Source organism: Onychostoma macrolepis, chromosome 03 (genome assembly GCF_012432095.1).
Source record: "Onychostoma macrolepis isolate SWU-2019 chromosome 03, ASM1243209v1, whole genome shotgun sequence".
Classification (NCBI taxonomy): domain Eukaryota; kingdom Metazoa; phylum Chordata; class Actinopteri; order Cypriniformes; family Cyprinidae; genus Onychostoma; species Onychostoma macrolepis.
In genome coordinates, this window is record NC_081157.1 from 31146015 (window position 1) to 31172562 (window position 26548).

Below are 26548 nucleotides of genomic sequence, written 5' to 3' on the forward strand. Positions count from 1 at the left end.
TAGTTTTTGTACTTGCTTCCAGTATTTCATTTATATATGCTTTATATAAAGTCACTTCTATAGTTTACTTACAGGGCGTGTAATATCATTTATCTTTAAATGTCAGTGTACCCTATATGTAGAGATATTAAAACAGATTCTCAGATGCTGCCTTCCATGAACAACATGACACCTTTGTCACGTAAGTACAAAAGTGCTCACAACGGCTACAATCTATTTTGACACTTGAAACATCTGAGATTTTTATGCGGATTTTTATCAGGTTCCTTTAATGGCAAAGAAAAGGTTAGAGTTAGAGTAAGAGTTATACTTTATTGTCCTTTGCAGGAAATTTGTCTTGGACTCAAAGCTGCAGCAATACACACAATAACCACACAAAAACAACAACAACAACACTTTGTTAGTTAAAAAACCATCACAGTTACTACAATTTACTATTTAAAATCCTAATGGATCCTGGTATAAAAGAATTCTTATAGCGATTACTTCTACATAATGGAACTCTATAACGCTTCCCTGATGGCAGTAATTGATATGTTGAAAATAGAACATGGCTTGAATCACTTACTATTGCTTGTGTGTTCTTAAAAACCAACGACTCATACATAAATGGACTGAAGTGATACTCTCTTACACCTATGACTTTCATGGCAACTTTGACAAGACACACAAGCTGCGATTTTGATTGAACTGAAAGATTACCGTACCAAGCCGGCATTCCATAGTTTAATAAACTTCCCAAAACTGCATGGTAAAACAACAACATGATTTCTTTACTTACTCTGACCAACCTAAGTCTTCTTAAAAAATATAGTCTTTGCTGGAGTCTTGAGCAGAGATAATCAATGTGGGCATTCCAAGTCAATGAACGGTCAATGACCACCCCAAGATACTTGAATGTATCCACTTGTTCAATAGTGTTACCTTGAATAATTACTGGACTGTAATCAACACCCAAACTTTTTTGGGTCCACTATCATTTCCTTAGTTTTTCCAACACTGACAATAAGATGATTTACATTACACCACTGCACAAAGTTCCTAATTTCAGACTGATATTCTGTTATGTCCTGATTCTTTCCTTAGTAGGCTTAGTATTACAGTGTCATCAGAGTATTTTATAAAATAGTTGTTCTTATTTCTACTAAAACAATCATTTGTATATAAAGTGAACAGAATGGGGGAGCATACGCAGGTTATTAATCAATTATTGAATGCATTATTTTCAAAAATGTCCAACGTATGAGCCTGATTAAAAAAAAAAAAAAAAGAAAAGAAAAAAGAAGCTCATTTAAAAGAAAATGTGTGTAGGCCAACATATGCATGTATGAATTCCAGTACCAAAAAAACTACCGCTGTTCCTGTTTTCACAGTGTATACTGTATCAATAATCAATAAATAGATTCATGTATTAATTTCATTTCATTTCCATGTCAACAAAAAGGTAAGGTTTGCACTTCTGTGAAGATGTGAGTTAATTGTAAAACTTGTAAAAAAAAAAAAAAAAAATTACATTTGATTTATATATTATTTTAATATTTTTGTATTTTATTTTATTTATTTATTTTGTTGTTTTATTTGATATCATTTATTTATTTCCCGTCATTTCATTAGTATGGCAGCAGATGGCAGCAATTACAGTGATGTGTGAGCGCTCGATAAATCCCAGTAGCCCCTCTCTCCAGGACAAAGATCCAGGGGGCGGGGTTGGATCCACATCTAGGGGTGGAGATGGTAGGTTTAGGGATGGAGATGGGTGGGTTTAGGTATATGTCAGGTGGGAAGATTTGGATCTGGATCCGACCTCGCCCCCTGAATCTTGTGTTTTGCAGTGAGGACCATCTCGATAAATCTCACACAGCGGCACAAAATCATGTTTTAACACATTTGCTACTATGAATAAACCCAGTAGGTGGAGTCCAGTGAAAGGTCTGTGTGAAGTTCATGTTCTGCATTCAGACAGCTTCATTTCTTTGGTTTGAAACAGTTTATCTCCAAAGACTATTTTTGTGACACCTGTTCATCAGCTATAGGGAGCCAAGTTGAAATATATAGGCTAAAAATAAAAGTAACACACTAATTACACAATCGACTTCTCAATTCAGATAGTTTGCCATGAAGCAGAGGCCGTGACACAGTAAGCGTGCCACAGAGTGTGAGTGAATGACTCGTGTTCATCAGCAGAATACTTACCGCTCCTCGCCGGACTCCAGTTACGCGCTGCGTTTTTAGACCCGTCAAGTGTTGCGACAGCCGACACAGCAGCAGCAGCAGCGCCGCGATTCACATGTGCTGACCCACACGTTTAAACGCGTTCTTCTGGATAGTTTGTGTCTTCTGATTATTCACATTTACCTCAAGACGGTTATAAGAAGTTCTGCCTGGAGCCGAAGGGATATTCAACATGCTGGGGAGGAAGAAGAAACCAGACACAACTCAGACTGAACCCAAAGCGTTCGAGACGAAAACCCACGATCCGCTTCGGAGGCTTGGTGAGATCATAATAGGCTACATATAAGGACAAAATGTCTAATATACCCCGAATATTACTTGAAGTATGCATGCTTTCTTTACTTTCACAGAAAGTAAACTTAATCTCAGTCACTAACTTGTTTTCAACCCTAGAAGTTCATTTTGTGAAAGGAGTCAAACGAGCAGATTCAGTCATTCCACACTAAATCAATAAAGACCTTTAGCCTATTTTTTGACAAATGCTCATTTTGCGTGACATAATGGATGTTTTGAGATATCTAGTAGGCTATAATGACCCCATGAGTTTCTCTGTGTTTTTAATAACCTTTTATTGTTTAGGCGTCATGTTTGACCTGCTTATGGTAAAGAATACGCACCTTATTTTAGCATTTGGAACTGGCTTTGTGATGTTTATATAATTATAATTGTGACCCTGGACCACAAAACCAGTCTTAAGTGTCAATTTTTCAAAATTGAGATTTATACATTATTTGAAAGCTGAAATAAGTTTTCCATTGATGTATGGTTTGTTAGGATCGGACAATATTTGACTGAGATACAACTATTTGAAAATCAGGAATCTGAGGGTGCAAAACAATCTAAATATTGAGAAAATCACCTTTAAAGTTGTCCAAATGAAGTTCTTAGCAATGCATATTACTAATCAAAAATGAAGTTTTGATATTTACGGTAAGAAATTTACAAAATATCTTCATGGAACACGATCTTTACTTAATATCCTAATGATTTTTGACATAAAAGAAAAATTGATAATTTTGACCCATACAATGTATTGTTGGCTATTGCTACAAATATACCCCAGCGACTTAAGACTGGTTTTGTGGTCCAGGGTCACAATTAGATATACAACAGTTAGGTCTGGTTTGATTGGTTGATCATTCCAAGAGTGCTTGACAGCAATGTGACATTTCACTGTTTGTATTACTTTGATATGTGAGCTGAAACAGAGCAGGGAGAAGTTGTTGTTGTTTTGGAAGTGATTTAAATGCAGAATTGTGTGGGTTTTTTTTTTTTTTTTTGCCTTCAGCGACCCCTTTGATCAAGATAAAGTTAAGTCAAGTTAAAATGTATTCTTTAAAGTTTAAAAGACAACTTTCCTAGATGTCTTGGACACAAGAACAAATTCTGTGTGAACAGCCCGCTAAACTGGATGCTGCTACAATGTATGCAGCGCAGTATTATGTGTGTTTTTGTGTGTGTATCTGGGATGGCCTGACATATTTTTTCGTGATTATCATAACCCACAGATGACCACACTGCCACACTCATAACCACGGACTGTTCTCGCACAATTATTATTTTCCCACTCATGTTTACCTCTCAATCTCCACCCTTCAGCAGCATGACTCCAGCTGAGATCACCACCACCTACACCTATGACCCTTGCTTGTGCAGTCCACGTGGAGCCTTTATGCTTTAGGCTTTTGAAAGGAACCGCATGTAAGAAGGTGGAGAGATACAAGTATTTGAAAATATATTAAATGAACATCATTATGCCTGTATTGTAGTGTAGTGTATATAATATACAGCATTCTTCAAGAACAATGGCTGATTTCCAAGAAAAGTAACTAGGGTTTATTTATATCATTGTTTCGCAGTACCAGTCTGTTATTGCAGCTCTTTTGTTGGTCTTTCTTAAGATATTTATCTCACCTCCGCCTGTTTTGGCTGGGTTTCTTCTGTATTTGATCATGAATGAGTTGAATGTTGTCGCTATATTGAGTACAAGATCCTCTGAGGACTTGTCTGCATTCCCTGGCTTCTTCCCATAACTACAGCACTGTGACTGCAGTTGCATGAGAAAGTTTAGCTTAAACTATTGCAAGTGGGCGATAACCCTGCTTCAGTTTAATTATCTCTAATGTTGTCATGTGTATTATTTTCCATGGCAACCGATGCAGAATTAATTATTTTTTGTCAAATCTTGTTCCATGGCTACCGTAGTGCTGCTGGTTTATCTCTGCCATGGCTACTGGCGTCAATATATATGCTGTAAGTGTATTACTCACATTTATTGCTCTTGTAAAATGATGTTAGGTGGCTTGTATGAAGAGGCTGTGCAAGTTGGTGCTCTTCAGTGGTTAATGATTCAATGTCAGTACTTCAGAATACAGCACTCCAGTGGGAATAATCAAGAGGTTTTTTTTATTATTATTTATTGCGAGAAAAGAGTTATTTAAGTTAAGTTGCTCTAGTTGGTTTACTGTTCTTGTGCTTCTGCTAAATGACAAAGTAAGTCAAGAGAAAAAGTCATCCATGCAATGGTGCCCACATTTATTCTAAATATAGATATGCTCACTATGGGCAATATGCACCTCAGGTGAACTGTAGGTAACTCTAGGAGTCTAAATGTTGTAAAGTATGAGTAAGCTCTTCACCAATGATTACATTTAAGGGACCGTATAATACACCATCTCTCTTTTTTTTTTTACTGAAGTCTGCACGAGAGTTCAAATATTTTTGTTCATGCTTTTGAAAGAAGTCTCTTATTTTCACCAAGGCTGCTACATATATTTGAGTAAAAACACAGTAAAACAGTTATATTGTGAAATAGCATTACAATTAAAAGAGCTGTTTTCAAAAGTAATTTATTCCTGTGATGTTAAAGCTGTATTTTCAGCATCACTACTCCAGTCTTAAGTGTCACATGATCCTTCAGAAATCATTCTAAAATGCCGATTTGCTGCTGAAGAAACATTTCTTATGATTATCAATGTTTAAAATAGTTGTGCTGCTTAATATTTTTGTGGAAACCTTGATAGATTTTTTTTTGGCATTCTTTGATGAATATAAAATTCAATAGAACAACATTTACTGTATTTGAAATAGAGATCTTTTGTAGCATTATAAAAGTTTTTATTGTCACTTTGATCAATTTAAGGCATCCTTGCTGAGTAAAAGTATTTCTTTCTAACAAATTAAAAAAAAAAATCTTGCTGACCCCAAACTTTTGAGCAATAGTGTACTTAAAGTTAATTGAGGTTTCTTGAACTGAAAAGGACCCTAGGTGGTAATTTTCATTTTGCATGACCAGTTTCCTCCCTCTTACTTTACCGTAAAATGAAATGTCCTGTTTTCACTACTGTTTCATTATGATTTCAAAGTAAGTGACCTCTGTTATGACTGGCGAACATGTTTGCATATGAAATAAGTGAGTACGTTTAGGTGTTGCGGGCTACCGTTACATCTAGTTTGCGCAGCGCTTAAAAGTTTATACCAGTCATTTTCACAGAACAAGAAGCTCCAAGAAAGAAGCTTTCAGAGGCTTTTTGTTTCTAGAAGATTCATATTTATGACACCACAGCCATGAGCCGTTTTTCAGCTTGCATGGTTTCTGTGATTTCAGGTTCCCTTAGAGGAGCACTCAGGAATGATTTGCTCAGGTCGTGAAGTGAGTGAAATTCAGCTGGTCATGTGATTTCTACATGACGGCCCTCATGCGGCAACCCGCTCCATGTAAAACATTTTATCTTATTTTGTTTCAGTTTAAGTTTTTCATCTAAGGATTTTATTTGAGCTTAAGTGAATTAACATTTTTAATCGTTTTAATTAACAATAACAGCATTACTGAAGACTTGCATCGGAGTCTTGTTATGTGGGTGCGCATATTTATCAAAAGTACTATTCATTTGTAGTTTTGAGAATGAAGGAAAAATAAGTGCTTCTTTTTACCTCAAAGCATATATTTCTCAAAGTCTTCTTCATTATACATGCTTTAGTTTAGTTTAGTTTGTGGTAGCATTTCATTGCCATGTTTCCAGTAACTTTGTCTCTGTACTCTGGCAAAATACCAAGAACTCTCTCTCTCTCTCCCTCCCACTGTCCGCTTTTCACTGTGACCTCTATGCTCTCTTTCACTTAACACGGGCTTGTCAGAGACACTTCATCAGAGTCTTTATATTCTGGTTGCTGTGGTGAGGGTCTCTTTGCTGCAAACACTCTTGGCTGTTCAGCAGGAAGAGTTGAGGGAGTTTGCGTTGCCTCTCTTTTGTTGATTGCCAGCTTTTTTGTATTACTTACTTCTAGGCCTGTTATTGTCACTCCACTTTTTCTCTGTAATGTAGTTATTTTATTCTGAAGTCACATGAAAAGTATTAAAAATAAATTAATAAAAAGAAAGCAATGTTTTATGATATTTCAGAGAGCTGATGAAGAGAAGAGGTTTTGAAGTAGTGCTGACTGGAGCAAATCTCCATGCTGTGAAAGAATGCAGAGCAGCTATTTCACTGTGAGCGTGACCTCTGTCTTTTTTTCAGGTCTTTTTGAGTCCAGTTAAAGCTCTGGCAGAGAATCGGGTGAATTCATTAAATGGTTAGACCACATTTCCACACGGTATTTCAATCCAAAACTTATTTTTTTTTCTTTTTTCTTTTTTGCCTGAAATCCAGTTAAATCAAGTGTTAAATGCACTAAAATAGCACTGCACTTTATTTAAATGAAATCATATAACTTGGTGCTATTTGCTGAACCATTATGGTGTAAGTAAGCAAATATTTAAATTAAAAAGACAGGTACACTACCATTCGAAGTTATTTAAAAAACAATTCTACTTTTATTCAGCAAGGACACCTCAAATAGAATTAAAAAATAATGTTTTCTAAAAGATTTCTATTTAAAATTAAAATTGCTGTTCTTTTAAACTTTCTATCCATCAAAGAATGCTGAAAAAAAATATTAAGCAGCACAACTGTTTTCAACATTGATAATAATTTGAAGTGTTTTATGAGCAGCGAATTATAATGATTTCATCATAAATAAATTGCATTTTAAAACATTTAGTTATTTTAAAGTCATTACAAATTGTTGTAATATTTAACATATTTAAATTTTTATATTTTTGATTAAATAAATGTGAGCAAAAGAAACTATTCTAAGAAATACACACTGTTATTCCAGATTTATAGCCAACGTTTGGTTGTTAGCATATGTTTGTGTGCATTTTCTATTGGTCATGATGGTAGTAATCAAAGGGGCTTTTCTTAACCACTTTACGCTATACTAAGTTAGCAGGATAAGCTGTTAGGTTTCTAACTGAAGTTAGCAAGATTTTACCTGATTTGCATGAATTTACACTAAAACAAAATGGTGTTACCCTCATCTTGTTTTTTTTTTTCTTCAGCTCAGCCTATCGTAACATAGCACCGTGCTGCACAGCCAGGCGTAATTTAGCTTTGAAAAGTCTATAAAGAGCTCAGTGTGCGCTACTGGCAATTCTACAGTCTTTGCTCTCAGTGAATAGTATTTTTCCAAGCTTGAGCAAGCCACTTTAATCTGGGAAACAAACATATGTTGATGATTAAGAATGAAAAAATGACAATAACATAGAAGAAATGATTGTCATGTGGTATCCTGTTATGCGCGCAGTCATTGCTGCTGACGTTGACACACAGATATCGGTGTGTTACATCACTGTGTGATGCTGTCATCCCTCATGTTTGTGACTGTAGCTTCTGACCTCCCAGTGCTCTCACGTCTCGAGTATGTGAGAGTGTGCACATATATATATATATATTTATTTTGGAAGATGCCTATGTAATGGGTTGATTTTGGTCCATGTTTTGGATGAAATATTAAACCTGTTTATGACTCAGTGCCCCGAAGTGTTAGTCTCTGGCACATATAACTTTGTGAATATGAGAACAACCTTGGGACGGCACATTATGAGTGAATTATAGTATGTGTACCTCTTAGAGACTTGACACTTCAGATATACAGCATGCAGCAGGTGTGTTGGACAGACTGGAAAACATTTAGAAAGAACAGGAGGTGCTCATATTTTATATGTGTGTGTCATAGGTGTGCTGGACGATGAAGATGTGCTGCTGATGCTGCAGGGGTCGAAGATGATGAAGGTTCGATCTCAGCGTTGGCGGAAGGATAGGAGCCTGAAGCTTCTGGAGGACTGTGTGACGGTGTGGTGTGAGTCCAGCAAAACCTCCCGCAAAGGCAAAAGGCAGCAGACCTGTGAGTATATCATCTGTGACTGAACTACATCCAAAAACAAATATCAAAATTCTGCTTTCATCACAGCATTTGCGAGTTCAGGAATTATGTGGCAAGATGAGCAAAGGTCGGTTCAGTAAGTGCACTCAGCTGAGGGCTTTTTAGCAAATATCTCTACAATGGATCATTTTTTGTTTCATATGAATCACACAGAAGCAAAATGCAGTTTGGTATAGTTGGGATAAAATTCAGTAAAGATAGCATTCTTCACAAGGTTTTGTCTAATGAAGTTGATCTCACAAGAGGCTATTTTCATGCTGAAAGAGAAGGTGGTCGTATTGACTCTTAAAGCAATAGTTCACCCAAAAATGAAAATTCTGTCATTAATTACTCACCCTCATGTCATTCCAAACCTGTAAGACCTTTGTTCATCTTCATTGAACACAAATTAAGATATTTTTGATGAAATCCAATAGCTTCTGACCCCCCATAGACAGCAACACAACTGACACTTTTAAGGCCCAGAAAGCTAGTGAGGACATCATTAAAATTGTCCGTTAGATCAGTGGTTCAACCATCATTTTATGAGGCTACGAGAACACTTTTTGTGTGCAAAGAAAATGAAAATAATGACTTTATTCAATACTTTCTTCTCTTTGTTGTCAGAATTCGACACGCGTTCATGACAACAATACCACGACGCATGCTTGTGCGTTCCTCGGATTGAAAACAAGGTGCAGTGTATCCAGGTTATACATCAGCAGCATTGCTCGTATGCGTCATGGTACTCTCATGTCTTTGTTTTTGTTTTCTTTGCACACAAAAAATATTCTCGCAGCTTCATAACATTAAGGTTGAACCACTGATATTACATGGACTATTTTAATGATGTCCTTACTACCTTTTTGAGCCTTGAACGTGATAGTTGCGTTACTGTCTATGGAGGGTCTGGAGTTCTCAGATTTCATCAAACATTACTGTTTTTACTGTATTTTTAATCAGCCTTGGTGAGCATAAGAGACTTATTTCAAAAACATTTAAATATTTTACCGACCCCAAACTTTTGAACAGAAGTGTATTTGTTTTTTATTTCTCACAATACAGTAGATAATTTAGAAATTACTTTGTTTTCATGGGTGCCAGTGACGCCATTACTGTGAGGAAGGTGCCATAATGCCAGAACTTAAGATGTGAATGAAAGGATATGATACTGGACTCGGTAGCAGTATGGAAATGTATTTTTTTACAACTAATCACATCAAGGAATCATACTGTCACACCCTAGAAGAAAAATAATGGTCAGAAAACAATCACAGTCTGTTTCTTACTTTGACCTCATACTTGGCTCGAAGTCAAAACAAGATGTTATTAATGTTTGCTATGCTTTCTTTTTGAATGCCTATTGTTAAGCTCATCCCAAAGGACACAGCAGGCATTAAATCTTATGATCTTCGGTTTTTAGTAAATGAATGCCACTGATTTTACAGGACGGATGGATTTGGCTTAGTGTAATGAACTGTAGCTGTGACCCAATTAATCACAGGGCAAACAAGGGAAAGATTTTCAATTGATGTTATAGAAATGTCTAAACCCAGCACTAGTTATGATGCAGAAAGGTTATGCAATGATGAGTAATTACAGGTGCCATCACAACATATTATGTATGGGTCTTATATTTTTGGTAGACTGCATTTTAACCATTTTAGTTTATCATTGGATAGACATTATAAAAGTAGCATTAGGGTCAGCATTTTATTTTATTTTTTTCATTTAGATGGAAATATTGGAATATTAACCATTTAGAATGATTAAATGATGCTAGATTTTTTTTAGATTTTTTTTTTTTTTTTAGTCCTAGTATGATGGGTATCATGCTTTTTTTCCCCCCATGGTAAACCACTCATCTTTGACCATATGTGATATACTGCTCGGCAGGTTTTTGTTGAGAGACGGGACTTTCCAATTATTCATATGTCTGAACTCATTAATACATGTCTGGTTGTGTGTTTGTCTATATAGACTACAAGCTCAGAACCTCAGCTTCTCTCCAGTTTAATTTCCTACTTCTGTTTGGCTTGTTTCACAACATCAAACAAAGGCAGGAAATTAAACTAGAAACTGTCTGAAACTCGCATTAAATGATTTCAGACAAGCAGATTTGGTGCTTATTTTGTGTTGTGGGACATGTCCCAATTAATTCTCAATCTGTTACTTTCACCTGCTTTTCAGGTTATTGGTAATCTCCTTTTAATCACACAAATTCAACCTTTGCTCCTAGCATAATGGAAACATACCACAGATTCATCTGTGACAAGAGACATCATGGGAAATGAGCTGCTCTATCATCTCTAATCTCTAGCTGTCCAGATGATTGTTAATCTGTTTTTCATCTCACTTATGCTCTTCAAATGGATTGATAATCCGCTGTGAGAGTGAAGAGAATCAGACTTCCTGCTATAATCCCATTCATGGCCGCTTCACTGGAGCATGGGAACGTTGTTTCTCTTATTAGACCACTGGCATTGGTGGACCCTATTTAGGGAGCCTTCAGCCCCTCTGTCATTTGTCTCCGCTCTCTGAAATATCTGTGATTATCTCCGCTGTCATCACCCTCAAAAATCTGTAATTACATGATCTCTCTTCACATTTGCTGAAAACATTAGCTGCATAGAGATATCTGAGGCTACTCAACTTGAAATGCAACAAAATATTTGATTTAAAAAAGTCAGTTAAGCACAATTTGAACTTGTGACCGCTTGCTCTTAAAGCAGGAAAGGTTTGGCCCACAAGACAAGGAGTTTAACAGTCTTAAGACTTAAATCCTCAAATCACTCCCGATTTCTCACAAATGGACTGTGAACAACAACTGTGTCCTTTGTATAATAATATAGACATGTGAATTGATGCATGTTTGTATTATTCTATTGTAGTCATATGTTTCTGGATTTTGAAACTTGCAAAGTTTCCATATACACATGCAGCTGTACAGTAAAAAGCCCTGGCCATGTGTTTATGAATAATCCCTGCTCTTATGGGGGATTTATGGGTCATTCTGATGACCTCTGATGAGACCGTGAGGACTAAAGTGAACTTATAACTAATCATGTGACTCAGTATGATTAATAATCACGTGGTAGTGCTAGTAATCACTTTTGTGATTTTTCTATGTAAGATGTTGATTATGTAATATCATTATGTAATAATTAGTGTTGTTGTTGTTGTAATTGGAACACATTGGTGTTTTGTTGTTTCTTTTGACTCTCTCCAAAATGGTGCTTTAGTAGTGAATACACAAATCTTGACGCACCCTAAACAACATCAAAAGACTGCCCACGCACCTGTCAATCATTCCCTTTAGTAAAAGAACAGTTTAAACATAGGACTTTATGCAAGTTCTTTGATATGCCAGACGTCAACATGTAGTATGTAGTGACACAGATAGATAATGTGAAGCATATGAAGTTCAGTTTATACAGGCTCTCGACTACAATATCAGTGAGTGTTCCTCTCGAAACTTGACTTTTGTTCTGTTCGTTTGGAAGCATATTTGGAAACAACAGTAAAATTTACAGTATACAGTATTGCTATAATTGCTTCACTCTTGGCAAGCATTGTTCAGTATGAAACGGTTTGTTCGGTACACTCTCTGTTAGACTAGCTGGGACAATATTTGGGGGAATATTGTTAGATAAGTGATTTGAAAGTCATATACATTTACTAGTATGTGTGTTCACATGGTAGTAAACCATTATTCCAAAAAAATATTTGTAGGTGAGTATAGGAGACTTCAAAAACATTGACAGTCTTACTGACCCCAAACTATTGAATGGTAGAGTAGCATGAAACTCACTTGAAAACACTTTTGTTTGTACTGCTCGACTCAGAGAGCTGCCATAGATGAGACGGCCTCTCTCTCTGTTCCTGTCTTGTGTTGCGTCACACTGGCTTCAGGAATGCAGGCTCAGCTGCTCCTGTCCAATCCTAGCATGCCCCTCACAGCTCACGGACTGCCACACACTTGAGGGAATAAGCATAGTCCAAATAATACATGACTGTGTGTGTGCTTGCATTATGTGAATAAGTGTTTGTGCGTGTGACGTCTACATCATGCACCACTTCATCCCTGTGTTATTTTGGCTATTTATTAAGGTAGATAAAGATAGAAGACACATGGTTATGGCATAAGTGTCAAATAGCCTGCACTAAATGATGGCGGTCTGTGTAGGAGACGAGTCTGTGCAGGTGTCATTGTGCTGGTAGGCAGGAGCTCCTCATGCAAGGCTGGATCTCTGGAGAGTTCATGCTCCTGTGCATCTATGCAGCAGGCATTAGTGAGAAATGCCAGTGGCGTAATAAATGCCCATGTCTTTGCACACGCACGCTGTTAAAATTAACACACTTCTTTTCCATATACACAAGAATTATAAATGCATGTTTGTCAGTGTTTGGAAGTAGGCAGAGAGTCTTTGCCATTTAAAAGAGCATGTATGTGTCTTGCCCTGCAGTCTCTGCATGTCTCTTTGTTTATTTGCAGCGTAGGAGTATCCACAGGTCAAAGACGTTATTGTTGCAACTACTGTCTAGTACAATTCCTCATGTAGCTGACTTGAAGTGTACACTTACAGTAAAATGATGGCGGAGAAGGAAGTCCATGTAATACACGGAGCTTTATTATGTTTGATTGTCACTGTATTAGCAATAACATTTCGTAATTGGTAAAATGTTTGCCTGTCCAAAGCCTCTGCTTGGCATTCAAGTGGGTTAATATTGGTGTGCGTGTGTGTGTGTGTGTGTGTGTGTTTTAGGAGTACATTGTGAACATTTTTGGCACTTTGTTGCACAGGTCATATTTTACAAGAGCCAAATTAATTCTCACACACATGTCTGTCATCACACACTGTGATGACACATTTGACCTCCTTCTTACATGGACTTTAAATAGTTAAATTTTTTTCCTGTAAATGTCCTTGTTGCTTGTTTATCATTCATTTACATGTTCATCATCAGAATTTAAAGCATTTAGTTTGGTTCGTTTTAATTCTGTTTAAATTATTGTTTAGTTTAGTTTAACTGTTTTGAAGTCTTATTTTAAATGACACAGCTAAGACTTGCTTTTAGATCATTTAATTTAGTTTTGTTTTATTTTTAATTTTGTTTAGATAAATATATATTGTTTTTGTTTATTTAGGTAGTTTATCTTAGCTTAGTTTAGTTCCTTTGAAGTGTTCTTTGGAATGATACAGCTAAGAGTTGCTTTTAGTTTATTTGTTTTCGCTTTTGTTTATTTTTGTTCGCTTTTGTTTAGATTAATATTTACTTTTTTAATTCTGCTAGTTTAATTTAGTGTTTTAAGTTGCTTTTAGTTTAGTTTTTATTTTATTTTAGGTTTTATTTTTTAATGTTTTAGTTTTGTTCATTCAGTTAGTTTAGATTAATTTAAATCTTTTGATGTCTTTTGAACAAAATACTGTAAATATTAAGATGTTCTTTTAATTTGTTTTTGTGTACACGTTTTGTGTACACAATTTTTTTCCAGTTTTTAGCTTATTTTCTTTTAATGTTTTCTTTTTTGTGTGTCTTAGTTTTTTATTGTTTAATTCAGGTTGATAGCTTCAGTGTTTCAGAGGTTGCCAAATGTTGGACATTTGCTCATAAGTTGACATATATAATGGAGACACTTTAATATTAGGGTTTGTTTAAAGCAGAAGTTTCATGTTGAAATTTAGTTTGAGTGGCCAGCCTGGTGTTTGAAACCATTTCTTTTTTGCAGTTCTATTTGTTGCCACTAATTGTGCATAGATTACACAATTCACATTTAAGTAACATAATGTAAATTATCCTTAGTAGTGATGGTCCAATCACCTGTTTGTGTGTGTGGGTTCTTTCTGTCAGTCTGTGTGACGGAGGTGGAGTGTGTGCGGGAGGGGTGTCAGTCGGAGTGTCTGCGACGAATGGCAGGTCTGGTTCCAGAGACCCACTGCTTCACTGTGGTCTTCCGCGGAGGAAGGAAAAGCCTGGATCTGTGTTGCTCCACACAGGATGAAGCGGAGCGCTGGGTTCGAGGCCTCCGCACGCTCAAAGACCGCATCTCCAACATGAGCCAGAAAGAAAAGCTGGACCAATATCCTTAAAGCCATACGTGCAGAGAGAAAATGCTAGTAATTTCCTAACTGCAAGTAGACACACTTCCACTGCACATTTACTGCATTTAATGCACATTTAATTCGAGGATTTAAATAGAAAGATTAGGTTTTACTTCCTTGGCCACCATATGCAAATAAATGCACATGTAAACATACTCTCCATTACTGCACAGCATTACTCAGTGAGAGAGCTTACTAAATATAGAGCAGATCTAGAACAGATATCTAAATGGCACTCCACAGCACATGTAAACCACGGAAAGTATCGCGCTATCTCTCCTTTTTCAAAAATACCTTTGTCCTGTTTCTCTTTACTCTAACGTGGTTTTCACTCTATTGCATTTTCTTTTTTAACCTGTAACTAATTTGATGTACTCATTTCTAATATTTTTGTTTTGGGTGTTATGTTAATTTTCAACTACATGCAGCTTCTAATTTTAATTGCATGTTAAAATGTGTATGTTTTTATTTGATCTCAGCTTAAAGAAATTCAGTAGTTCACCCAAAAATGAATATTCTGTCATTAATTACTCACCCTCATGTTGTTCCAAACCCATAAGACCTTTGTTCATCTTCAGAACACAAATTACGATATTTTTGATGAAATATGAGAGCTTTCTGACCCTGCGTAGACAGCAATGTAACTGACATGCTCAAGGCCCAGAAAGGCAGTAAGGACATCATTAAAATGGTCCATGTGGCATCAGTGGTTCAACCATAATTTTACGAAGGTACGAGAATACTTTTTGTGTGCAAAGAATGTATTGCGCTATATTTTTAATTATAATAATAGCAGAGAGATTGTTTATTATTTCATACTATATGGCTGGCAGCATGTTGTGTATGCGTATTATTGGTTTGTCTAGTTTTCCTTGACTGTGCACACTTGGATTCGAGGCTATCTGAGACGTGCGGATCAGAACCAGGATGGGAAGATGAGCTACGACGAGGTGAAACATCTGCTACAGCTGATCAACATTGACCTGAACGAACAGTATGCACACACACTATTCAAGGTTCGTGTGAGAGATCAATGTGCAAGTGGCAACAGCTGTCATATAAACTAAAAGCGTATAATTTAAATGAAGCCTCAAGCGATATCTCTCTCTCTCTCTCTCTCTCTTTTATTCCTCCTTTTGTTTGTAGAAGTGTGATCGCTCGTGTGATGGCCGGCTGGATCACGTGGAGATAGAGGAGTTCTGTCGTGAGCTGATGCGCAGGCCGGAGCTGGACGCGGTGTTCAGGCATTATTCTGGTAATGGGTGTGTGCTGACCACCTTGGAGCTGAGGGATTTTCTCGGGGACCAGGGCGAAGACGCATCACTGGCCCATGCAAAGACTCTCATCCACACCTATGAGCTCAACAACTGGGGTAATCAGCCATCAGCAGCACCATACATTAACATAGAGATATATGTACACACACATACACACTAGGGTTGGGCCAATAGACAATGCCATCGTCCATCGCTGATGGCTGATAGACATCACGGTGTTGAGCCAGCATCCCCCCCCGCAATCCCAATACCGTGTTCGGAAAGAAAATGACTGAACCCCTAAAGGGAATAAATATGAGATGGGAGGAAAATATATATTTCAATACTTTCTCTTGCAGTTATATCATTGGGTAATTAAACTGTATATAAAATTGCGGGCATGAGGGAGCCGCTATGCATTGAACTGCTTTTGAATGCACGATCGATTTTTAGTTTCACTTTCACTTTCGAGATTCGCGATCGTACATACTCTGTTTATACTATGGAGCGGCAGTAGCCTACTTACCACACATTTTACAAGATTAGATTGTCAGTGGTGCTCAGGATCTGCAATTCATTCGCTATCGTCCTCAGTCCTTACTCTGTTTATGTGGCAAGTGAAATTTTATGTACTGTAATGTAACAGGCAACCATTAGCGACTGCTATTTGTTTTCCATGCCTTTCTGAATACGGATTCACACTTCGGGCACACCCCCTAAACCCACTCACCAATATATATATATATATATATATATATATATATATATATATAACTTTTAAAAGTTTTGAGTGTTATGGAAACTTTATATGTAACTTTATATATACCTTATACTCCATACTTTAGTTCTTCAGTGTATACATCCAGGAGAGTAGACAACAACATGCACAATATTTGTATTCTTACTTGCATAAACAAGACTTCCCAGAATGCAACTTATTATTTAACATTATTATATAAAAACATTATTTTTATTTCTCTTGCAATGCTGAATCAGAGCTGTAATCTTATGTATATGGTATACTTATGTATACTTACTTATGTATTATGATATACATAAAAATAATTCTTCCACAGAGGTCAGTAAGATGCATTTATTTGGTCCAAAATACAGTAAAACAGGAATATTGTGAAATATTACTACAATTCAAATTAACTGTTTTCTTTTGTAATCTATTTTAAAATATTATTTATTCATGTGATGTCAAAGCAGAATTTTCAGCAGCCATAACTCCAGTCTTCAGTGTTACATGATGCTTCCTGTCTTTACTGTCACTTTTTGTTTTAATGTAACCTTGCTAAAGAAAATTATTAATGCTGCTGAAAATAATTTTGGCCATAAAATATTTATGGGGATGAAACTATCAGCAGTGCAAATACAAATCTGATCCAACAGAAAGAAAAAAAAATCTTATTTTTGAGCCCCGTACTGTAATTTGAGAAACGACCAACAACTGTTAAGAGTCGCAGCAAAAGTAGCTATTTGTCAGAGCTGTTGTCTAGCAGTCGACCCATAGTGCTCATGTTGGCAGTGTCATTTCAGATCTAGCTCACATTTCCCTTGCTGTTCTCCCATTATTTCCTGTCTGCACTCTAGTGTTTATATACTGTCAGTAAAAATGGCACAAAGGCCAACTCAAAACTGGTTTTACTTTGTCATTGTGTGATCTAATGATGTAAAATATACAACCTGTTGAAAACTGGAGAGCAGGTCCAATAGTAAACCACAATAGAAAAACCACACCTGTCCACTTCCACGAACTAGTGTGAATACATAGCTTAGTAGTGTGTCACTGATTATTGTGTCAAATAACTGACAAACCTTGGTTATTCCTTTCAGCTCTTACTAGAACTGAGAGTAAAACATTAGTGATACAAAAATAGGATAAAAATCTGTGTTAAACATTTCCTTATCCAGCTGTACTGAAGGTTGTGTTTAACCATATTAACTTTTAACCGATATATTTTCTTTATGACCCTCAGCCCGGAAGAATCTGTTCATGACCCAGAACGGTTTCACCATGTACATGCTCTCGAATGAGAATGATGTGTTTAACCCAGATCACGCTCACGTGTATCAGGACATGAGGCGACCGCTGGCACACTACTACATCTCTTCTTCTCATAATACGTACCTCACCAAAGACCAGGTGACCAGTGCCAGCAGCACCGAGCCCTATATCAGGTACAACACCCACCCAACTGCACCTTATAATCTGCCTCCAGTACCACAGAGGTACTGCTAGTAGACCAAAAAACACACTTATACTTTGCTCTGTAAAATCCCAGTGATTACTTGTGTCTGCATTACTGCCTTCATTAAGCTTTGCTTATTTAGGAACCATTTTGCGTGTGTTATACTGACAATGCGCACATTAAAGAACATACGTAGATGCAACATCTCCTTTCCATAATGACCAGCACAATCTACCAAGAGCCTGCTTTAACACATGCTTTTTTTGGGGGCGTTACATAATGGTGCAAATACCAGAAATCTGACTAGTGCAAACGTTAGTAAATCGCATTGCATGATTCATTTTTGTACTCTCCTCCCATAAATTTTGCGCCTGAAAGGGAAACTCCTACAAATGCATATTCAATATGGTCAGGAGCAAAAATAACTGTCCACACCTTTTCAGCACTAATTCTTCACTGTGCGTCTTTAGTAAATCTTGACAGTAGTATTTTAACGCCAAAAATGTAATGTGTCCCCAAACCTCTGAATGGTAATGTAACTATTTACATGATATCCTACAGTGCAGCACTTTTTTTCAGGACTTATGAAAAAGTCATTAAGCTATGAAAAAAAAAGGCCTATCATTATTTTGCAACGTAAAGAAAATATTTTCAGGGAAACCTAAAAAAATATTTGTGTGGTAACATCCAAAATAACTTGAAGTAGAAAATATTAGTTGATTTAATTGTTGCTTAAATTAACTTGACTACATTAGGATAAACCAACAATTTTATTTTATTTTTATTTATTATATTTTATATATATTTTTTGTAAACCAAAATTTAAGGTAATTTATAGGGTTAGATTAAATAGAAAAAACATCCTTATCAACTGCAGAATTCTGTGGATTGGGATTGAATTTTGTACAATAGAGCTATCAGCCGTTAATATGTTTAAGTGCACAAACAATGGACCAGGAATACAGTATGTAGAACTTTATGTATGACAATTTATCCAATTCTGCAGAAATCTGTAAGGCTCATTTTCCATCCAGGCCTTTACCTCATGAAATATTTGATCACCAGCGGCAGATGTACAAAACATAGCTATTGTGTTATGAGATACAACACACAACGCTAATTCACATATTCGGATGATATTTATTGTTCATACTCTTTGTTTGTGGTTAAACTTGTGAGTTTTGTGTGTGTTTAGAGCTCTGCATCAGGGCTGTCGCTGTGTTGAACTGGACTGCTGGGATGGTGATAAAGGAGAGCCCATGATCTTCCACGGACACACGCTCACCTCCAAAGTGCTCTTTAAAGAAGTCATTGAGACCATCGCTCAGTACGCCTTCAAGGTGCAGACTCATGAATCATAACAGCCTATGATGAAAATAATTGATTCTCTTGAATAACCATGCCTCTCTCACTCCGTAGACATCTCCGTATCCTCTGATCTTGTCCCTGGAAAATCACTGCTCAGTGGAGCAGCAGGCGGTCATGGCGCAGCACCTTCGCTCTATTCTGGGAAAGAAGCTCCTGAGAAAGCCACTCAATGACCTGCCCCTCAAAGACCTACCCTCACCTGAGGTCACACACACCTCCAGTTTTGCTCTTCCGTGACTTAATGATTAATCAAATTTCTAGGTGTTAAGAGATTTTTAGGCGTAACTGAATAAAAAAAAAAAGGTTTATTTTCAGTACATGAAAGTGCAAACTACTGTTTCAATCATTTAGTAGTTCAAGCATTTGTGTACTTTCACATGCTACTTTTTTTATATAAGCAGTATGTATTATGTATATATATACTGTACTATTTCTCAGTGTACAGTGTGCTCAAATACAGTGATAATACATAATACAATAATCACTGTAACTGTCTCACTTCAGGTTTTACATAGCTATAGAGTGCCGTCACTCACACTTTCATAATTACACTCAAAATGTACACAAGCTGTTCAAGTTTGGGGTCGTTATCTTGTGCTCACTAAGTCTGCATTTATTTGATGAAAAATACAGTAAAAATGTGAAAAATTAAAATGTAATTTATTCCTGTGTTGGCAACGCTGAATTTTTAATAATTCATTCTATTATGCTGATTTGGTCCTTAAGATATAAATTGAATGTTGAAAACGGTTGGGTTGCTTAATATTTTGTGGTGACCATAAATTTTTTTTTTTCAAGATTCTTCGATGAATAGAAAGTTCAAAAGAAAAGCATTTATTTGAAATACATTTTTTTTTTTTTTGCAACAATGTCTTTACTGTCAGTTTTGATCAATTTAATGCATATTTTCTGATTAAAAATATTATTTTAGTAATATTACTGACCCCATACTTTTGAACAGTAATGTGTGTAATTCGGCAGACACTTTTTCCAAACTTGCTTCCATACATTCTCTGGAAATCAAACCTAAGATCTTGGTGTTACTAACCCTTCCTTTCTTGCTTCAGGAAGCTTCCTGTTTACTTTCTGAGAATTATCAGTAAAAACATCTGACCCTTGCTGTCTTAAAAAAAAATAGGAAATGTGTAATCATGTAGTACTAGGAATGAATTTAATCAGCACTCATGTACTGTAGTGTACACTTTTATGCTGCCTCAAGCACACTGGACTCCATTTACTATACATATTTATAACGACTTTCCTTTCTCTCTTTCACTCTCGATCATTTCTGTCATACTACAATTTTTCCATCTTATTTAAGGGCTGTTCCAGCCTCTGAAATAAATTATTGTTTACCGTCACAATGTTTTAAAGCTACCATTTTCCAGATCGGAAAAAAGTGTTCCTGGTATTGGTGAACATTTCTATTACTCACATGTTCCTGGTTCACTGTAGGAGTTGATGGGGCGGATCTTGCTGAAGGGGAAGAAGTTAGGTGGTCTGCTGGGGAAGATTGACAGCTGGGCTAGCTTCTCATATAGCTCAGATGAAGAGTCTACTGCTGGAGGGAGCGGGAACAAAAAGGAATCTAAAAGGGATCTTGGGAGAGTGAGTTCAGATATGAATTGCTTTTTGGGCCAAGGAATTGATTTGTAAATTATTGGAAGATTGTGTGGTTTGATTGTCTGCGGATGAGTATGTTTATAGCTCAGGTAAATGCATTAGCTACAGTACAGTATATACTCTATATGGTATGTGTGTGTTTATAATACATGCAATGCCTAAATGTTCACTGAAAAAATCTTCTTGTGTGCGAAGATATACTTTGACACCTGTACAATCCCTCCCCAGTCTGTGAGCACTAAACTGAGTCCAGAGCTGTCAGATCTGGTGGTGTACTGTCAGAGTGTGCCCTTCAGTGGTTTTGAGACAGCCAGCCAGAGACCTCCTAGCATGATGTCCTCTTTCTCTGAGAATGAGGCGCTCAAACTCATCAAAGACACAGGTGAGATGAACAGACAGATCTTACGTCACATTTTCACTTCGTTTCACATACTGTATACCAAATCAACAGAACCACTGCAAATGTGACAAGTGCTAGATAGATAGATAGTTTTTTAACATTCATGTTAATACCATAATGTCTGTGATGATAGATGTGGCACGTGACTTCCCAGCAATACACTACTCTAGGAATATATTTCACATATTACTGTGAACTGTATTGTTTTAATGTTTGCTGCTTTTACCTGGACCGGTTTGTTGCTTGGGGCGCTGCCAGATGGTTCATAATAAATAAGCTGATCATCAGATCACTTCCAAAGCAAAGACACTGCTCTTCCAGCCAACTCTGACAGCCAGCGGCATGACAAATTTACATCAAACTCATGCCATTTCATAATTAGAGCTCAGCATTTACCACACACACTATAGTAAAAAATAGTCAAAGATCAGTCACGCTGTCCTTTGGGGAAAAATTAGGTACACTGAAACTATAGGGGGAAACTATCAGATTATATAATGTATTTAGTAAATCAAAACAATATTTACACTTTTAAAGGTTGGGGTCTGTAAGATTTTTTAAAATGTTTTTGAAAGAAGTCTCTAATGCTTATAATAACTGAATTTTGGTTTAAAAATACAGTAAAAACAGCACTATTGTGAAATATTATTACAATTTAAAAGAACTGTTGTCTATTTTAATCTATTCTAAAATGTAATTTTTTCCTGAGATGCAAAGCTGAATTTTCAGCATCATTACGCCAGTCTTCAGTGTCTCACGATCCTTCAGAAATCATTCTAATAGATTTGCTGCTTATTATCATATGCTTCTTATTGCTATAAATGTTTTGTTTGTGTGTGAACCTTGACACAATTTTTAAGGATTCTTTGATGAATAGAAAGTTCAAAAGAACAGCATTTATTTGAAATATAAATCTTTTGAAGCAATATAAATTTCTTTACTCTCAATTTTGATCAGTTAAATGTATCCTTGATGGAAAAAAAACATCTTACTGACCTCAAATTTTGGAACAGTAGTGTATCTGCCACAAAGTCAATGAGAATTTTAATTAGGTAACAGCATTTTAACTAAATAGTAAATAATATATAAATAACAAATTTTTTATGAATACTAATAAATAGTAATAATGTAGCGATTTGTCATGCTGATCTGCTGCTTGTTAAAATAAAATCTATTAATCTACTAGTTTAAAAGTATATTTATTAATATGTGTTTTTCCTTGTGTGAGTATCTGTGTCTGTTCAGTTGTTTTATGTGCATATTTTTGTCCTGTAGGGAAGCTGTTTGTTCGACACAACAGTCGGCAGCTGAGCAGGGTTTACCCATCAGGCCAGAGGTTACAGTCCTCCAACTACGACCCCCAGGACATGTGGAACGGAGGCTGCCAGATGGGTGAGCGACTGAACGCTCTGACATTCCTGCATGTCTGCAAGTACAGCAGCCAAAGCTTAAACACTTCATTCTCTCTGTTCTCCAGTGGCTCTGAACTTCCAGACACCAGGAGAGCAGATGGACCTGAACCAGGGCCGCTTTCTGCCCAACGGCCGCTGCGGATATGTGCTCAAACCTGACTTCCTGTGTCACCCAAAGTCCAACTTTGACCCTGAGAACACGGGTGGAGGACCAGGACATATACCCACACAGCTCACCATACGGGTTAGTAACCGTTCCTCTTCTCTTTTAGCTTGTCATGATGGACTGACAGGAAATATTGCTCAGGATCCCATGTGCTCTGTAAATATTGTGATAAATCTCTTTTACTGTACTTATGGGCTGTTTTGTTTCTCCTGCAGGTGATCTCGGCCCAGCAACTTCCTAAAATAAACACAGACAATCCCAATTCCATTGTGGACCCACAGGTCTGGGTGGAGATCCATGGAGTTTCCATCGATAAGGCTCGTGCAAAAACCCAGCGCATTGACAACAATGGTGAGGCCACTGAGTTACCTATAGTGATTATGTTATGTTGTATGATTGTTTAATCAATATCAATCCATTAAAATTGTGTGTGTGTGTGATAGAAACATTAGTGATGTTTTATTGGTTGGTATACTGATTGCAGTGTTTCGTTTGTTTTTATTTTGTTGTTTTGAGCATTTATTTGTGTGTGATAAACATATTCTAGCAGTAAAATGAGAGGTGTGTGTGTGTGTGTGTTTGTGTGCGTTTGTCTCCCCCTGCAGGTTTCAACCCTCGTTGGGACTGTACTGTGAGCTTTCAGCTGCAGGTGCCTGAACTGGCCTTGGTGCGTTTTATGGTGGAAGATCACGACTACAAATCCAAAAATGATTTCATTGGCCAGTTCACACTCCCATTCACCAGCCTACGAACAGGTGTGTTCAGATCACACAGTATGATGTTTTTATGAGAATGAGATTTATAAAACATATACTATATTAAACAGGATTTGTAGTGGAAGTACTGTATGAATTTAAAATTTTACAACTCTAACTGGTGTTAAAAAGTTTGGGGTCAGTAAGATTTGTAAGTAAAGAAATTAATACTTTTTGATCAATTTGATGCATCCTTGTTGAATATATCAGTGACAGCGAATACATTTATAATGTTAAAAAAAGATTGCTATTTCAAATAAATGCTGCTCTTTCTATTCATTAAAGAATCATTAAAACTGTTAATTAAAACATTAAAACTCATTCAGTGTTTTCAGCATTTAGAATAGTAAGAAATATTTCTTGAGCAGCATATCAGAATTTCTGAAGGATCATATGACACTGTAGACTGGAGAAAACAATTATTTTAAATTATTATAGTATTACACAATATCACCGTTACTTAAATGCAGCCTTGATAAGCATAAGAGACTTCTTTCGAAAACATTTATTTAAAAAAAAACTTACCAACCCCAAACTTTTCAATGGTAGTGTAAATAATATAAATTAATGTTTTTAAATAAACTACTACATAAAGTGCTTGAACACCATGCTTGAAAAATCTACTGTAACGTAATTATTTATCAAAGACATAAAGAAGAAACCTTTGCCTTCAAAACAGCTCCAGTAGTTCTTGGAATGTTGTTATACGAGTACCCTGTGTACAAGTACTGTGTGCTGTGGGATTTTGCACCATTCTGAAGAAAAATAGTTTCCAGTTCACTGAGAGATCAATGAGATGGAAATCTGCTTCTCAGTCCGTGGCTTAGAGTACGTAATGGTTAACAAATGCCTATATCTGAAGTTAAAGAAGGACATGATTTAAATTTGAATCAATCCTGATTTTCATGAAACTTTGACTTAACGTTGAGACAAATTCCAACACTTGTTTTAAGTAGATTTTTTACATGTATTTATTCAAGTGTTTGTGTTGTCCTCCAGGTTATCGTCATGTTCACCTGCTAAAAGCAGACGGCTCCAATCTGTCTCCTGCCACCCTCTTCATCCATGTCAAGGTGGTTCGGCGAGGAGTTCCTATTAAAACCGTTTCTGAGCGGATAGGCAAGGCCTGAGGCTTCTGTCATGGTTCCTGGAAATGTTTATTTCTGGAAGTACCTTACTGAAGGAAAAGCCCCTGAACCGGGCTCTCGAGGTGCTGGGACTCTTCAGAATGAGACCACCTGAAAAAGCATGAGACATTGGACGTACAAGCACAACAATCTGCAGAAAGTCAGTGTAGACGTGTGATTCAAAGTGCATTTTGCTTTTTTATTGTTCATTTGTGGTGCTGTCTGCAGAGCAGAACGTCTAACCGTGTCATAGAAGCGTTATCGTGGAAGCTAAATATGTTATGAAGTCAGTATTGTTCGAAGTTACAAGTCAGTGTTGTTTATAGAGTCTGTTTCCATCGAGACCGATTTCTATTGAGTCTGTGAGCCTTGAAATCTGAAAATGTAACACATTTTATGAAAATGTCATATTTTAATTGAACTTAAACAGTCTTTACATGCTGGACAAGAATTATATGTACATGTAGACAGAAATTAGCTGTCTTTTAATGGTTTTTATAGTTTTAATATTTCAGTTTTGTTGGTGGTTTTGATATGCTGAATACTGACAGCAAGGTGAAGAAAGTGTAAAAAAAAACTTTTTTTGAAAGAATACTGAAAGCATAGCAAGTATATGGACGGTTTAATAAGAGTAATGACTATTTTTATGCAAGTGTGTGTTTTAAGTGATTCAGACACCAACAGCGATTCAGCAGTGTATAGGTAATATGTAATCAGTAATTAAGTAATCAGAGTAGTAAGATACTTCTAAAAAATAATAATAATATATATTAATACAATTAATGTAATAAAAATAATAAATATTAAATATTTTAAACAGCTACCACTAATGATGAAATCTATGTTTAACAATGTATGAAACAGAAGATTTAATCATCAAAGCTAAAAGCAAGCAATGAAAATGTTCAGTGTTGTAGGAGGTTCAAATTTGGTCAAATTACACAACTTCACCAGTGCTGCTTTAATGAAGACGCAGACAACAATAGCACTTGCCACTAGATACTCCGTCTCATATCCAAGTTTGTTGAATCATGAAAACTCATGGTTATTGATAACTCATAAAGGTCTGTGTTTTGTACTAGGCTATGATAATTAATTTGGTATAATATTATGTAGCAATATAATGTCAGCTGCTTTTGTAAAGACGTGTTTTAAATGTAGATTTTTTTTATGTTTCACAGTAGAAAACAGAACATGTCTTGATTTTAATGCCTTGCTTGTTTATTCAGTACTGTTAGTGTATATGTGCATAATTCATTCTTTTTATAAGCTGTATTGAAATCGATAATCAGTAATTAATTAATATTAACTAGTATTTATTTTTGCATTATCAAGATCAGATATCAGTTGCAAATCTTCACATATTTAAGCACATTTACTAATTAGGTTTTTTGCTTGTCTGACCTATGAAAACATTTGAAAACATGAAGATATGTGAATCAATGTCTCCATTGTGCAGTTGTGCTCATTAATTGTTTTTACTGATATGTGGAAAGATGTAGTGCCTTTGAAAGCATGCCTACATTTTATAAACTTAAAAAACGAATTGTACTTAATTATTGTGTGTTTTAATGACTTCTGTTTGCCTGTGCATGTGTGCAACTTTATCGTAGGCTACATTTTATCCATTTTTCCCATTTCAGTTTTGTTTTTTGGGTGAATCTCTG

At 36.2% G+C, this 26548-nt stretch overlaps 1 protein-coding gene across 3 annotated transcripts; it reads left to right on the plus strand.

Moving 5' to 3' along the window:
* On the plus strand, nucleotides 1-26437 carry plcd3a (phospholipase C, delta 3a). Of its 3 annotated transcripts, none has more exons than XM_058769147.1 (15): nucleotides 1-181; nucleotides 8290-8457; nucleotides 14329-14557; nucleotides 15466-15595; nucleotides 15726-15951; nucleotides 17818-18019; nucleotides 19226-19370; nucleotides 19450-19602; nucleotides 20854-21006; nucleotides 21250-21403; nucleotides 22697-22813; nucleotides 22899-23077; nucleotides 23215-23350; nucleotides 23605-23754; nucleotides 24754-26437. In XM_058769147.1, exons 1-15 carry the CDS (start codon nucleotides 100-102, stop codon nucleotides 24882-24884), a joined length of 2355 nt encoding a protein of 784 aa, XP_058625130.1. In that variant the 5' UTR covers nucleotides 1-99; the 3' UTR covers nucleotides 24885-26437. The 3 variants fall into 3 exon arrangements, with proteins under 3 accessions (XP_058625130.1, XP_058625129.1, XP_058625131.1); XM_058769146.1 differs by lacking the exon at nucleotides 1-181 and adding an exon at nucleotides 1820-2492; XM_058769148.1 differs by lacking the exons at nucleotides 1-181; nucleotides 8290-8457; nucleotides 14329-14557 and adding an exon at nucleotides 15260-15310 and having other exon boundaries at nucleotides 15446-15595.
* Nucleotides 26438-26548: the final 111 nt, after the last annotated feature.

Bases quoted from the DNA above. Each gene is read 5' to 3' on its own strand.
- plcd3a (XM_058769146.1), top strand. From the start codon at position 2,405: ATGCTGGGGAGGAAGAAGAAACCAGACACAACTCAGACTGAACCCAAA. The intron at 19,603-20,853 runs GTCACACACACC...GGTTCACTGTAG, and splicing joins AAGACCTACCCTCACCTGAG to GAGTTGATGGGGCGGATCTT. The intron at 21,007-21,249 runs GTGAGTTCAGAT...ATCCCTCCCCAG, and splicing joins CTAAAAGGGATCTTGGGAGA to TCTGTGAGCACTAAACTGAG.